The sequence below is a fragment of the Pseudonaja textilis genome, chromosome 1 (genome assembly GCF_049901715.1).
Source record: "Pseudonaja textilis isolate UNSWEBS1 chromosome 1, rPseTex1.2, whole genome shotgun sequence".
In the NCBI taxonomy this organism is placed as follows: domain Eukaryota; kingdom Metazoa; phylum Chordata; class Lepidosauria; order Squamata; family Elapidae; genus Pseudonaja; species Pseudonaja textilis.
The window spans coordinates 17,268,685-17,283,240 of record NC_141990.1 but is presented as its reverse complement, the minus strand read 5'-3'; the positions used below and the strand labels follow the sequence as shown (position 1 = coordinate 17,283,240).

General features: G+C 37.9%; 1 protein-coding gene across 2 annotated transcripts in view; it reads right to left on the bottom strand.

Annotated features, from left to right (window-relative positions):
- Positions 1–433: 433 nt before the first annotated feature.
- The window catches only part of MYL10 (myosin light chain 10), a 45,870-nt gene continuing 31,747 nt past the window's right edge, over positions 434–14,556 (bottom strand). For both annotated transcript variants that reach the window (XM_087926837.1, XM_026708558.2), the window contains exons 5-7: positions 12,427–12,505; positions 3,355–3,403; positions 434–1,248 (exon numbers count right to left, since the gene is read on the bottom strand). In XM_087926837.1, coding sequence (XP_087782963.1) covers positions 1,150–1,248; positions 3,355–3,403; positions 12,427–12,505 — 227 coding nt within the window. In that variant the 3' untranslated portion in view covers positions 434–1,149. The remainder of the gene's footprint in view (positions 1,249–3,354; positions 3,404–12,426; positions 12,506–14,556) is intronic.

The window sequence follows — 14,556 nt, the reverse complement described above, 5'->3', positions numbered from 1 at the left end:
CTTAATAGCTCTCACAATCAGGAAATTGCTTTCGGTTTTGAGTTTGGCTCTCCCTCCGCAAAGCTTCCATTCATTGGTCCTTGCTCTACTCTCAAGAAGCTTCTAATGCTCATTTTGAATCCCCTATCTTGCAATTTAGTTCTACAACATTTAATCCTGCTTTAGGGGTAACACAGACTAACAAGCCAACTCTTCTGAAGAGAACCAGGCATTGTGCGGTACAGTATGACAACTACAGATGCAGGCCTACCAACTTCCCACAAAACAAACTCCATACTAAATTTTTACCTTTAAAAAAATTAAAGGCTGATATCTTGCACGTCATCTAGCTTGAAATGTGTCAGATAACTGTAAAAGTTATCTAGCTTGTAAAAGTTACTGACCCCAGGGATAGAAAGATGGACTACAGAATAATAAAGCACACAAGGAATGATTTATGGAGAATTTTGTTGCCTGCCAGAGATATACTTTTAAAAACAGGGTGTAGGTATAGTCCTCAGATTGAGAGAAAGAGATCTCCAGTAGTTGCCAAGAATACAACCATTGAACGAGGAACATTTTTACTACTTTCTAAAGATTCTTTGTAGCGCACCCAGCTAATTCTAAAATGGTAGTTGGAAAAATGCATGTGGAAAGTATATATATTAATATTATTCCAATTTACAAGTTTTGCAGCTGGGCCTTCAAATTTAAAACAGGCCCTGAGGTTAACCTTGGATCAGATTAAGCCCAGTCAAACATTTATATATAATCATGACTGTTTAACAAAGGCTTTTCCTCAGTAAGGAAAAAAAAGAGCCCCAAGTGTTTAATAAAGGAAATGGAAGAGGTTAAAAACCATCATGATGGCCAGTAAAGGCATCTGGTGAATATTAGAAGTGTCAGCAAGTCATAAAAAAGCCACTTCATCAAGAACATTCCATTTATATATTGCTGACAAGAATAACAGCAGAAAATGAAAATATGAGAAGAAGAATAGGGAGACAGGGGAAAAACATACAAAAATAGTATATGTAGTTTTATCAAATTAAAAAAAAAACCCAAGGTAATTTAGAATAATGTTTTAATCTGGCTTCCACTGAACAATATGTCAGTACCAAAGAAACATGGGTGAATTGTGTTTTCTTGATGGATCAGTTCAACATCTTGTTAATCGTTCTCTTCCCCGTGGGTAATAACGTAAACAAGATTCTTGTAATCAAGATAACCAGAGGGATCTGGAGGAAAAGCACTGAAGGTCTGCTTCACCTGAAAAAGAAGTACAGAATAAAAGTTAGAAAGGACATATGCAGAGAGTTAACAATTGCAGTTTCCACATAGACAAAACAAATCCTAACCAGGTTTCTAGTCCTTAGGGACATAATTCATTGTTCCCACTTGGAAGAATGAAGTGTTGACAGCAAAACCATTGAATAAGAGTTTACTGCAGGAGGTTCAAGGAATTAGACAATTTGACAAATGTGATTTTGCAAGAAAAAGCATGCCCGCCATTTTGATTTCTTTTGCTTTGAATTGAAAAGATTTAGCAACTATTCAAAGTTACAATGAACCCCCCCCCCCCAAAGGAACTTATGACTTGATTCTGGAGTTCTGACAGTGGCACACACAGAACCCACAGAACCGTATTTCAATTGCTTGTCAATCAACTCACTTTTACAGCTGGTTGCAATGTTGTACATTCACCTGCTACAATTTACAATGTATTATGCTAGAAACTGGGGGATTTAGGCAATTTCCAGCAAAAAACACCCGTATAATGCATTGACTCACTTAACAACCATAGGGTTTTCTTAATGATCACCGGAAAAAATATCATAAAATTAGGTTAGACATGTGCTTTGATTTATGGCAGCAATGACTTGTGATGGAAATTCCAAGCTGTTACAATTGTAAGTTGAGGACTATCTTTACATTATTAAGAATGATCATATACAGGCAATAAATCTGGTTTTCGCATGAACACTGGTTGTAATTGCGATGAAAAAAGAGTATTTTGATTAAGGTGGACAATCCAGTCAAACACAATATGCTCTAATAATGGGACAAATTTCAAATCTGTATTATTGGGGGGGATCCTTATATGAATGTACAATGTGATTACTCTTAACCTCTTGCATATTATAGATATTAGCAAGATGCTGGAATCTGCAGTATTCCTATATTAAATTTTAATAGTGGGAATTAACATTTTTAAATGGTGCACTTCTTTTTCAGTTTCAAATCTTGCAAAAGGTAGGCATTCTGAAATCTCATGAGATTTTAGCCAGGAAAACCCAAATTTTCATCTTAAACAAAATTAGCGCACAAAATTATCCATTGCAATGTCCTACCCGTCAGTGACAACTTCAACTTCAACCACAACAACACACGAGCACATAATAAGTACAAACTCAAGGTAAACCATACCAAACTCGATTGCAGGAAATACGACTTCAGCAACAGACTGGTCAATGCCTGGAATACACTACCTGACTCTGTGGTTTCTTCCCAAAACCCCAAAAACTTTAACCTTCGACTGTCTACTGTCGACCTCACCCCATTTCTAAGAGGTCTGTAAGGGGTGTGCATAAGCGCACCAACGTGCCTACTGTCCCTGTCCTAATGCTCCCTTTTATTCTTATCCATTTCATGTATTAATAATCATGTTTACACTTATATCTGTTATCTAATACATGCTCAACAAATAAATAAATTAAAATAAATAAATTAAACTCCACACATCTTAAAGCAGCTGAATTTTGAAAAATACTGAATGGGAGCATGAGTGAGAGATGGATCTTGATCCTTTCCTTTCCTTTTATCTCTTCTCCTCTCCTTTCCTTCTTCCCTTCCCTTCCCTTCCCTTTCCTTTCCTTCTTTCCTTTCCTTTCCTTTCCTCTCCCCTCCTCCTCCCATTCCTTTTATCCTCTCCTTCCACTAAATTCCTGAGTGGAGGAGATGCTGGACTGGAACCTTACAGAGGGCATAATTGGTTTAGTCACAAGTGCGGCTCATTGTAAAGTGGACCGCTTGAAATCAATGGATTCCTTTTTGCAGTGTTCAGCACAGACACTGGAGCCACAGGACTGTGGCAGAGAAAATAAGAACAATCACTCTTACCACAGTCTGGATATGCAACGGCCCGAATTCAGGGTGGAGGGAATAACAGCCTTTGACAGAGATTTTATATAAACCAGAAGTAGCTCTACCCATATATTCTGGAATTATCAAATTCTCACGGAAAATTACGATTCTTTACATCAAGTTCTGACCATAAAATCCTTCCCAGCACTTCCTGCCACGAAAATTATTCTTAGCCAAACAGAAAAAAAAAATGTTGGTTGCATGCAGCTTGCATGATAAAATAAATCTTACCTCTTCCTCAGTGAACCGGTCTGCCTGCGTCATGAGCACCTCTTTCATACTGTATCAAATAAAATACATAAGGTAAATAAAATGAAGCAAAATGGAATAAAAAATAAAATACATAAATAAAAATAAAATAATAGCACAAAAGTCACTGGCAAAGTCACTTTATCAATGCAATGTTGTCTCTGATACTAAAAGGAAATTGATAGCTGTAAGTAGTACAGGTAGCTGTCGACTTATGACCACAACTGAGCCCAAAATTTATGTTGCTAAGCAAAACACTTGCTAAGTGAATTTTGTCCAATTTTACGACCTTTCTTGCCACAGTTGTCAAGAAAATCACTGTAGTTGTTATTTTTAGTAACATGGCTGATAAGTGAATTTGATTTCCCCAATAACTTGGCCTGTCAGAAGGTTGCAGAAGGGGATCACTTGATCCTGGTCTCAAAGGTCCAAGGTTCAGGTCAAAACCAAAGCAGGATGCCACTCGCTGTGATTTTCCAATGGTTTATTTCACTGGAATCCCAGTACACAGTGAGGGAAAAAAGTTAGTGCTGGGCGCTTCCACTTCCCAGTGCCCTATGAAGGCTGGAGCCGCACCCTTCCTCTGCTGGAGCAGCTGAAAATCCAGCACCACCAATCAGCTGTTCATCAGCCAGCCTGCAGGCAGCCACAAACAGTTGTTTGTTGACTGGCTTGCAGCCTTGATTAGCTGATCGTTGGCCAGCTTGGTCTCCCTCCCCACTGTGATAGGCCCGGGTGCAGGCCGTGGCATAGACTAGGCCTCGGACCCTTCCACGGGTTTCAGTATCCAACTCCATGGCAGTCTAGTACCAGTCATTAAGCCAATGAGAAAGGCCTCAGTAAACACAGGCCTGGCATAATGTGCAGTCCAGGCCTGCCTTAAAGTGGCAGAACAGTTTTGGGGTTGACACCCGGGACACTGCCACCATCATAAATATGAGTTAGCACCTGAATTTTGATCACATGGCTACAGGGATGTTTCAACAGTTGTGTGAAAAATGGTCACTTTTTTCAGTGCCATTGTAACTTTGAATGGTCATTAAATAAACTGCTGTAAGCTGAGAACTACCTATATATATTATTGAAAGGTGAAAAAGGAATTGTTCTTGTTATATTCTATGTGTCATATATTATAAGGTCCCACTCCTTCCCTCTCCTCCACACTGAATGGGGCAGGATAATGCTGTCTGGGAAGTTAAAGTCTACACTCAAAGTTCCCAAGGCTGAAAAACATTGAACGAGAATAATATCTTGTTTGTTGCTTCCTTGTGGACTTTTGGCTCCACTCTCTACCCTTTCTCTTCTCTACATCTCTATACTCAAATAAATATATCAGTAAGGATAATACAGTGAAATGTATTGAGTCCATGAAATTCTCATTCTCCATAGTCAATTTATTAATCCTTGAGGGGCCACCAGATTGATATTTTTATTTCAATTTCTTTTTCAGAAAGTTTGTGCCCCTTTTAGTCACAAATAAGCAATATTTTTTTAAAAAAAACTTCTGAGGAAAGAGGTAGGTAGGATGGGAAAGGGCAAGGCAAGGATGAATAAATGTCTTTCAGATACAATCGTAAACATTCACATCTTGACATATAAAGAGGTCTAGGGGGGAGAATCCTTGCACATTTCCATTATTTATTTTATAGAGAAACAAAGATGCAGATTTTCCAAACAGAGAACTTTCTGCAGTTGTTGTTTTCCGTAGTATTTGTTTCCCCAGGGGTATGAAAAAGAAAAAAAATGTCCAACAAGGACAAGATCACAGATCTTCATAAGATTTTCATAAATGAGTGCCTGCCCAATGTCCTTGATGTGGCACACCAGACAGGGTCTGCAGTCCCAGACTCACCCAGTTCCAGTATTAAAACAAGATTGGTAAATCCTACAGGGCTACTTAAATAGAAGTGGAAACAATTGTGTTATATTAATTGGGGATGCTGCTTCGAGAAGAATTTCATGGGGCCAATGACATGGTATTTCATTCTCTGGATATGTGCCCAGAAAGACTCTAAAGCATTTAGGGTTCCATCAGAGGCCTTCCAACTTCTTAAGGCCTAAATAGATGATATAATATAAATCAGACTGCCTAACATTGAAACAAATCTGGACTGGGGCATAACATTCTCCCATTCTTCAGAAACAAACTTCCCATTCTTCATGCCTCAAAAGTGCTTTTTCAAAAGACAATGGACTTTGCTTTTTCTCGAAGACATTTCACTTCTCATCCAAGAAGTTTCTTCAGTTCTTCGATGAGAAGCAGAATAACAGAGTTGGAAGGGACCTTGGAGGTCTTCTAGTCCAACCCCTTGCTCAGGCAGGAAATCCTACACCATTTCAAACAAATGGTTCTCCAAATTCTTCTTAAAAACCTCCAGTGTTGGAGCAACTTCTGGAGGCAAACCAGTCTACTGATTAATTGTTCTGTCAGAAAACTTCTCCTTAGTTCTAAGTTAGTTCTTTCCTTGATTTGTTTACATCCACCGCTTCTTATCCCGCTTTGGAGAATAGGTTGGCTCCCTCTTCTTTGTGGCAACCCCTTAGATATCGGAACACTGCTTTTGTGTCACCCTAGTTTTTCTTTTCATTAAATTAGACATAGCCAATTCCAGCAACCATTCTTTAGCAAAATATATTCAAGGAATGACAAACTCCACTTGCCTTTTGAAAAAGCATTTTGGGGACAACCATGACCTGGATGACTGATAATCTCCATAGACACTCCCATTCTTCAAAATAGCATCAAAAAGTAATATACTGTTCATACCTTTTCACCATTCCAAGAATCAAACAGAGTTTGTTGGTCAAATAAATCCAAACCTTCTTGTGAATATTAATTCATTTTTGTTAATTGTTTTTACAAATGAGGGCATCAACCATATGTTATAAAATAAAAAACTCCTATTTCAGTCATATATAAATTGGAGAAATATTCTTTCCCATGGTATACTATACGTAGTCCTCAACTTATGATCACACTGGAGCCTATTCATTACGGTTGTAAGTTGTGATAGTCATAAACTCATAATGGCTGTGAAGCAAAATGGTTTTACAATTTATTTTTTGCAGTGGTCATTAAGCAAAACACCATGGTCAAGTGAATCCATGGTGATTAAGTGAACCCATTGTTCCTTATAAGGTATTTTTGCTGAAAACTAGAAGTAAACACTAGTTGTCAGCAAAAATATTGCAAATTGTGGTTATATCACTGCAAGACAAAAACCTTCTACACACCAATTCCACCCGTGCTTTCTACAATTTTGTAAACAACAAACTAAAAGACTCAAGGTCCATCCCACCCCTGGAAGGACCTAATGGTAAAGACTACAATGATGACACTATGATGACAATGATGACATGGTAAAGACTACAATGATGACACAACCTCTTTAACACATTCTTTGGCTCAGTATTTGTATACAGCAATGTATCATGCCCAGTATTTCCTAGTCGAACCACAGACAACTACAATGATCTAATACATATCGATTTTACAGAAGACAATGTTAAAAAAGCACTACGTAATCTAAAACCATCTCTATCTATTGGACTGGATGGAATAGGTGCCTACTTCTTAAAAAAGCTATCCACTGCCATAGCTGAACCTCTAAGCATAATCTTTGAAAAATCTTTCAGGACCAGCTCCTTGCCTAATCTATGGTCACAAGCCACGGTTATCCCCATCTTCAAAAAGGGAGACCCCAGCCTAGTTGAAAATTACAGACCAATCTCCTTATGCTGCATCACCTGTAAAATCATGGAATCAATTATTAACCAATCCATTATCCTCCACTTAGAGACAAACAACCTACTCTCCAATAAACAATTTGGTTTCAGGAAAAAACTATCCTGTAATCTGCAACACTTACACTGCAAAAACATATGGACTACACAACTCAATCAGGGCAAAGCAATAGACGCAATCTACATAGACTTCTGTAAAGCCTTTGATTCAGTGGTACATGACAAACTACTCCTAAAACTAAAATCTTACAGTAGCTCTGGACACCTCCATAACTGGATAGAGCATTCCTGTCAAACAGACAACAAATGGTCAAAATTGGGAGCGTCCTATCAAATTCTGTACCTGTCAACAGTGGTGTCCCCCAAGGCAGTGTTTTAGGACCCACTTTCTTCATACTCTACATAAATGACCTTTGTGATCATATCAAGAGCAACTGTGTTCTCTTCGCTGATGATATAAAGCTATTCAATACCACAGACAATACTGCTACCCTTCAAAAAGACCCTGACTTTGTATCAGAATGGTCAATCAAATGACAACTTTAAATCTCAACAAATAAATGCTCTGTCTTACATATTGGCAGAAAAAAATCAGAAAATAAAATACAAGCTAAATAGTCAAGACCTTGTTGAGGATCCAAACTCTGTCAAGGATTTTGGAGTACTCATCTCAAATGACCTAAGTGCTAGAGCCCACTGTAACTACATAGTCAAAAAGGCATTAAAAGTTGTTAACCTAATCTTACATAGCTTTTTCTCTGGTAATATTACACTACTAACTAGAGCATACAAAATATTTGCTAGACCAATATTCGAATACAGCTCATCAGTCTGGAACCCACATTATGTATCTGATATTAACACAGTTGAGAAAGTCCAGAAATATTTCACAAGAAGAGTTCTCCACTCCTCTACTCATTGCAGAATACTTTATGCCACCAGACTTGAAATTCTAGACCTAGAAAATCTAGAACTAAGCCGCCTTTGGTCCAATCTAAGTATAGTATATAAAATCATACATTGCAATGTCCTACCTGTCAATGAATATTTCAGCTTCAACCATAACAACACAAGAGCAAACAATAGATACAAACTCAATGTTAATCGCACCAAACTTGATTGCAGGAAATACAACTTCAGCAAGAGTGGTCAATGTCTGGAATACTCTACTTGACTCTGTGGTTTCTTGCCCAAACCCCAAAAACTTTAAATTTAGACTTTCTACTATTGACCTCACCCCTTTCCTAAGAGGTCTGTAGGGGGTGTGCATAAGCGCACCAACATGCCTACCGTCCCTGTCCTATTGTTTTTTTTATATATATATTTATTTTTCTTATATGTATCCATGTATTCGTAACTATGTTTTTTCTTACGCCTATTATCTTGTAAGCAATTGACAAATAAATAAATAAATAAATAAATAAAGACACTGCAAATGGCCATAAATGTGGGGTGGTTGTAGAGGTGGTATTCAGCATGTTCTGACCAGTTCTGGAGAACCGGTAGCGGAAATTTTGAGTAATTCGGAGAACCGGCAAATACCACCTCTGACTGGAGATTTTACACTATTGCCTGCCATGCCCACCAAGCCACGCACATAGAACCGGTAGTAAAAAAATTTGAATCCCACCACTGGCTGGTTGCCAAGTCACATGACTGTGGGAGGGGAGGTGGCCATCAGAACATCAAAACCAGTTCATAAATATGTTGGAGGAGAGGTGGGGGACAATTGTAACTTTGAATGGTAACTAAATGACCAGCCATAGCTATAGCAATGACACTTAGACTTATATACTGCTTCACATTGTTTTACAATCTTCCCTAAGCGATTTACAGAGTCATCATATTTCCCCCAACAATCTGGGTCCTCATTTTACCGACCTCAGAAGGATGGAAGGATGAGTCAACCTTGAGCCGGTGAGACCCGAACTACCAAACTGTTGACAGCCGGCAGTCAGCAGAATTAGCCCGCAGTACTGCATTTTTAAAAAAGATTTATTTTTTATTATTTTTTCCAATATACATGCATATTGTATGTGGACAGAGTTGGTTCATATTAATCCGGTTCATCATAAAAATATTAGTAATCTCTATCACATCTGTTGAATTTAAATAATCCTCATTATATTGTTTAAGCATACATTAACTTTAAAAAGCCCCTAAATCCTCATCTTTGTCTCTATCTTCATCTATGCCTTTCTTGCTCTATCTAAACATTTCTTTATATATTTAAACAAAATTAATTCTAGTATCATTCATATTGATCCAATTCGCGCTAACAATATCATTCTAACCACTGCACCACCACATCTCCTAAACTGAGCCTCATAAATTGAGGCATCTTCTATTCCACTCCTTGTTTTATCAACATTTCCTGAAAAACCAGCCCTCATTCTGAATCTTTGAATGCCTTTGTTTCCTTGAACAGTTCGAGGAATGAACAGTTTGCCCCCTTGAGTTATTTATAAAAATAATAAAAGTGAGAAAAACCTCTGATAAATAGATGAACCGTTATGTGTGTAGGTGGCAGGGGAGAATCTTCCTCGGAATGTTTTTTTTCCTAAATATTTTTTTAAAAATCTTTAATGAAATTACTCTTATTATTGAAGTGGGTCAGAGCTGCCATGAAGGAAAAGTAAACAAAGAAGCCAATTCAAGAAAAATCAACAAGCGAAACCAAAATATATTTGGTTTTGATATGGACCTCCCCTCCTGACACATAGAAAATACTTAAAAAGTTCTTTCCATTGTGTCACTCCTAACACTTTCTTCTGTTTTTATGCTAAATGAGTGCTTGTTTCCCCTGTTATTTTTTATCCAATGAAATCAGTACAGAGAAGGGTGTGGGGAAAACCCTAGATTGTAAAATAACTCTTGGGATTATAGTTTAATTTATTCTTTTTAATTGTCTGAGTGAAAAGTACCAATTAATTAGTTTTTTTTAAAAAAAACCTCATTTGTTTGATGGTTTCCCCTGTTATGTGTGAGCTCCAAGTCCTTTGTCCCACCCTAAAACAACAACTGTCTTAGACAGTTGCTGACCTTGTTTAACAAGACAGAAAACTCCTGTAAAATAAATTGTCAGAAAATGTTGCAACTATTCCAGTTAAAGGATTAAGAAACTAGCCCTGGGTAGGAAGATGAAGACTGAATTCCCAGTGCTAGAAATTACTACCCTCTGCATTGATTTCCTGCTAGACAGAAAACTGAGCATCCCTTTAGCTAATTAGATAAGGCAGGAAGCAAGATAAAGGAGAATTTCTCCCCCCCCCCCACCCGCCCCATAGTTCAGAGGGGAAAACCTCAACTATTCTAGGTCCTAGAAATAGGCAGGTTGATGGCTAAATTTTGAGTACAATTAAATTTCCAACCAATTCTGATTGGATTCAGATATGTGGGACTGTTCTTACGGCAACCATACTATTATTTATTCAAGAAAAGCAGAAAACAATAATTGCAGTTTTGTAGCTGCTGATGTTCAAGTATGCTTTGTACCTGTTTTGGGGGGCTAACAAGTGTGGATGCCCTAGGAGGATGGTACATGCATATATGCATCTATGTGTGGGTGTGTGGTGTGTGCATACATATAATCTGTTTCAAATCTTCCAAATGAATCATAGCTTCCCGAGTAAGAAGTAAAAATATCTCCAGTGGAAAAAATGAAATGCTCCCCAAAAGGAGGTTAATAAAATGAATGTTCCTGTTAAAAGGTCAAGTGTGGCCAGTTTGAGGGTGAGGGGAGTTATTTTGGTATTGCCATTTCTCGCTCCTTTAAAAAAAAATTAATATGGAGAAAAATGCTATTAATTAATAGCAACCTTCTCATGAACAGGACAAATTCTCCAAGAGATGAATGAGAGTCTCTAATAAATAAATAGCAATTAGATTTCAACGTCTAAATGATGGGAGTGTATAAATGGTGCTGAATGTCAAAATATAGTAATGGAATAGATTTGTAAAGATCCATGTTACCCTTAGGTCTAACAAGTAATACAAAGTTCTCTTATGGTGATGAATGAATGAAGTTCTTAGCAAATCTAACTGGTTTACAAGGGACTGGTTGCTGCTAGTGTGATCATTCACAGCAATACAAACCCCGAGTTTATATATTATATGCTAATATCCCATTTGGGTCTCATATTAATGTAGCTTTTCCCAACCTGATGCTTTCAAGATATTCTGGCATGATAACCCCAATCATTCTCCACTGGCATGTGGTTGGGAATTATAGAAGCTGTGCTCCCAGTCCACCTGTTGAAGAAGAGCAGGCAGAGCTTGGGGGTGGAGCCGAGTGAGTAGTAAGCCTAGAATCATTACATTCCCACAAATGATTTAAGTCCAACCGCTCTTGAATTCCACTGACTTCATTTAGTGCCAATTTAGTGCCGATCATTAGTTGCCTAGATTTTTCTGTATAGGCTTGAGCAGTAAATCATCTTAACTAGAATCTAATGTATGGTCCTGATTCATTGTGCCTAACACCACCTGGAGGGTAGCATAACGAGAAAGAAGTCCTTATTTATTTATTTTAAACATGCACTAAACTACCTATGTGCATATTGTCTATAAATGTAGACTTTTATGGATAAGTATGATGAAATATGGATTCCATTTATAAAAGAATACAGTAAGTTAAAAATGATAGTTGTAACTATTTTTTGTTTATGTTTTGTTCTCTTTTGTTATTAATTAAAAAGCAATAAAAATAAACATAAAATATGCATTAAACCACCTTACTCTGAAAGCTCTGTGCACTGCACAAATTCAAAACATACTACAAGATGCAACAAAATAACAAGACAATAAATAACAGCAAACAATACCGGGGCAGATTTTAACAGAATAACAGAGTGGGAAGGGACCTGGTAGGTCATCTAATCCAACCCCCCCATCCTAGCAGGAGACCTTGCACCATTTCTGACAGATGGAAGTCTAGTCTCTTCTTGAAAGCTTATTCCATTGGTTGATTTTCCTCTAGCTTTTAGTTAGCTGAATCACCTTTGGAAAGCCAGGATTCTGTAATAATCTGAATGTACTGAGCATTAAATAATCTTTGAGTGCTCCACTGCTTTAAGCTCTATATTTAGCATTTTCATGTGGACCTTAATCTCAATGCACTGAAAACTTTCAGTGGCCTCATAGAAATTGGACTGAAAGCTGATTTGTTATCTGTGGTGATAGATTTGATCTGTTGGAGATCTCATTGGAACAAGGCACCATACTACAGACAAAATGCAGACAACAGAAACAACAATGGGAAGGAAAGGGATTTTTTTTTAAAAAAACAAACAAAATCAAAACTCTACTTACTAATCGGCTTTTATGTAACCTTTTCCTTCTCGATCAAAAACTCTAAAAGCATTCAAAATGATTTCTTCTGGATCAGTGCCTAAAAAAAAAAAAAAAGAACAATCAGATTCTTTATACTCTGAATACTTTCTACACAGACGTTAACGGCAGACATATTGAATGTGCAATGTTTGATTATTTTTTGATTCGTATGTCTTTGAGGTCCGGCAACTGAAAGCATGAATAAATTCCACTGAACAATGCCATCTAAGGTAATTCACCCAATTCTGCTAAGGCAGGTGTTTGCGGGTACTTCTTCTGCATTTTTCAATTATTTGGGATATATCTAAAAGGAAACAATTCCAATTTTCTGCAGCGGTGTTACCACTCAGGCATGAGACGCCATATTCTCTCGTATCTTGAGTTAGTTTTGAAAGCATCTGTTCCATACTAGTAGGCTTGTAGGCCTGCATTCCTATTGGTCCGGAAAAGCCGGGCCATGATTGGACAAAACTAAGTGTTCTGATTGGTTCTTATTCGGCTGCCGCGATTGGGTAAAACCAAGTGCGGCAAGCTCAAATGCATGTCATAGGCTGCCTAGCCGCAGCCAGCTCTATAAAAGGAGCTGCCTCAGCTGGGAGTCTTGTCTCAGTATCTGGTTTCCTAATAAAGAGTTGTTGTCACTATTTCAAGTCTCGTCTCTCCTTGGGACCCACCGCCCAGACTTAACAGCATCTTCTTGTCATTCTGCACCATAGAGAGTATTTTAACTTATTGCACCTCTGTATGGTTTGCCAATTGCACAGTGGCAGATAGGAAAGCACTCCAGAGGGTTAGCATCATTGCCCAAAGGATCATTGGTTGCCCTCTCCTCTCTTTGGAAGAGCTTTATAAGAAAGTTCAAAACATTCCTAAAGATCCCTCCCATCCTGGGCACCCTTTTTTTGAACTATTACCATCTAGCAGATGGTACAGGACAATAAAAACAAGGACAAATAGGCTGAAAAACAGCTTCTAGCACAGGGCAGTAACTCTATTGAATTCTACTGTATAGTGCAATATTAATGCAATATCAGGGGTTTTCAATTCAATGTATATAGAATGTGAAGGATGTCTTGTTTTATTTTTTTATGTATAATGTACATTGAAGATGGCATTTAATTTCATTGTACAAGGTAAACTAAACTAAACTCCAGTGACTGAATGAAGAATGAAGAAGGTAAGGATCAGCCCTGTTGTATAATGTCAACAACTAACTAGGGAACCAAGATTCCTAGCTATTGTTCCACTTCTACAAATGTCTTAGAAATAGATGCTACCGACTTCCAGTTTGAGCTTCTTCAATGACAGACTGAAATCTCATCTCTGCAAGGCTTCAATCTGTGCTCGCCGCTGGAGCGCCCTGAGCCAGCTGGTTTCAGGGCTAAGCCACCCTGTAGAGGTGGTGAAGAGGGGGGAGACTGCCAGCAGGGTTGAGGAGAGCTGCATCTTTCCTCCCCAGCTGGCCATTACTCCCTTTCCCGAAGGTGGTTGCAGCGGTGGTCAGAAATGGCCACCACAAAGAAGAACTCGACCAGAAAAGAATGTGCAGGAGGAAGATAAGAAGAGAAAAATTTGGTTGACCGGGTCAAACAGCAGAAGCAACAAATAAGGTACCCTGGAATTGAAACTGTTAAAAAAAAAAATAACATTGTTCCCTAAGAAGATTTTTAAGCTGCGAAGGAGAGAGAAAAGGGAAAAGATTTGGTTTTCTCCTTTTCCTATACTGACAGCTAAGAGACTTAAGCAAGAAATTGGGAAAAAAATCCACTTTGACATTAATAAGCATTTAATGCTGAAAATAAAGTCAAAGGGATAATAAAGATTTCTGGATAATTAAAAGCTTTTGAAAACAGGAAAGGAGAGAGGAAGAATAAAAGGGCAGGATCTGGAAGGGAGGAGACTGCCTGGAATTAAAAAAGAACTTACAGCAAAATCTCAACAAGACTTCCAAAAGATACATTCTAACTGAAATATCGCAACAAAAACCCCAGGAAGAGAAAGTCGGAAAAAAAGAAGAAGATATAACTCGGGACTATCTGGATTTCTTGATGATTTCTGGATTCTTGGTTATTGTTTTGAATGACTAAAATCAATTGGGTGGTTGTTTAA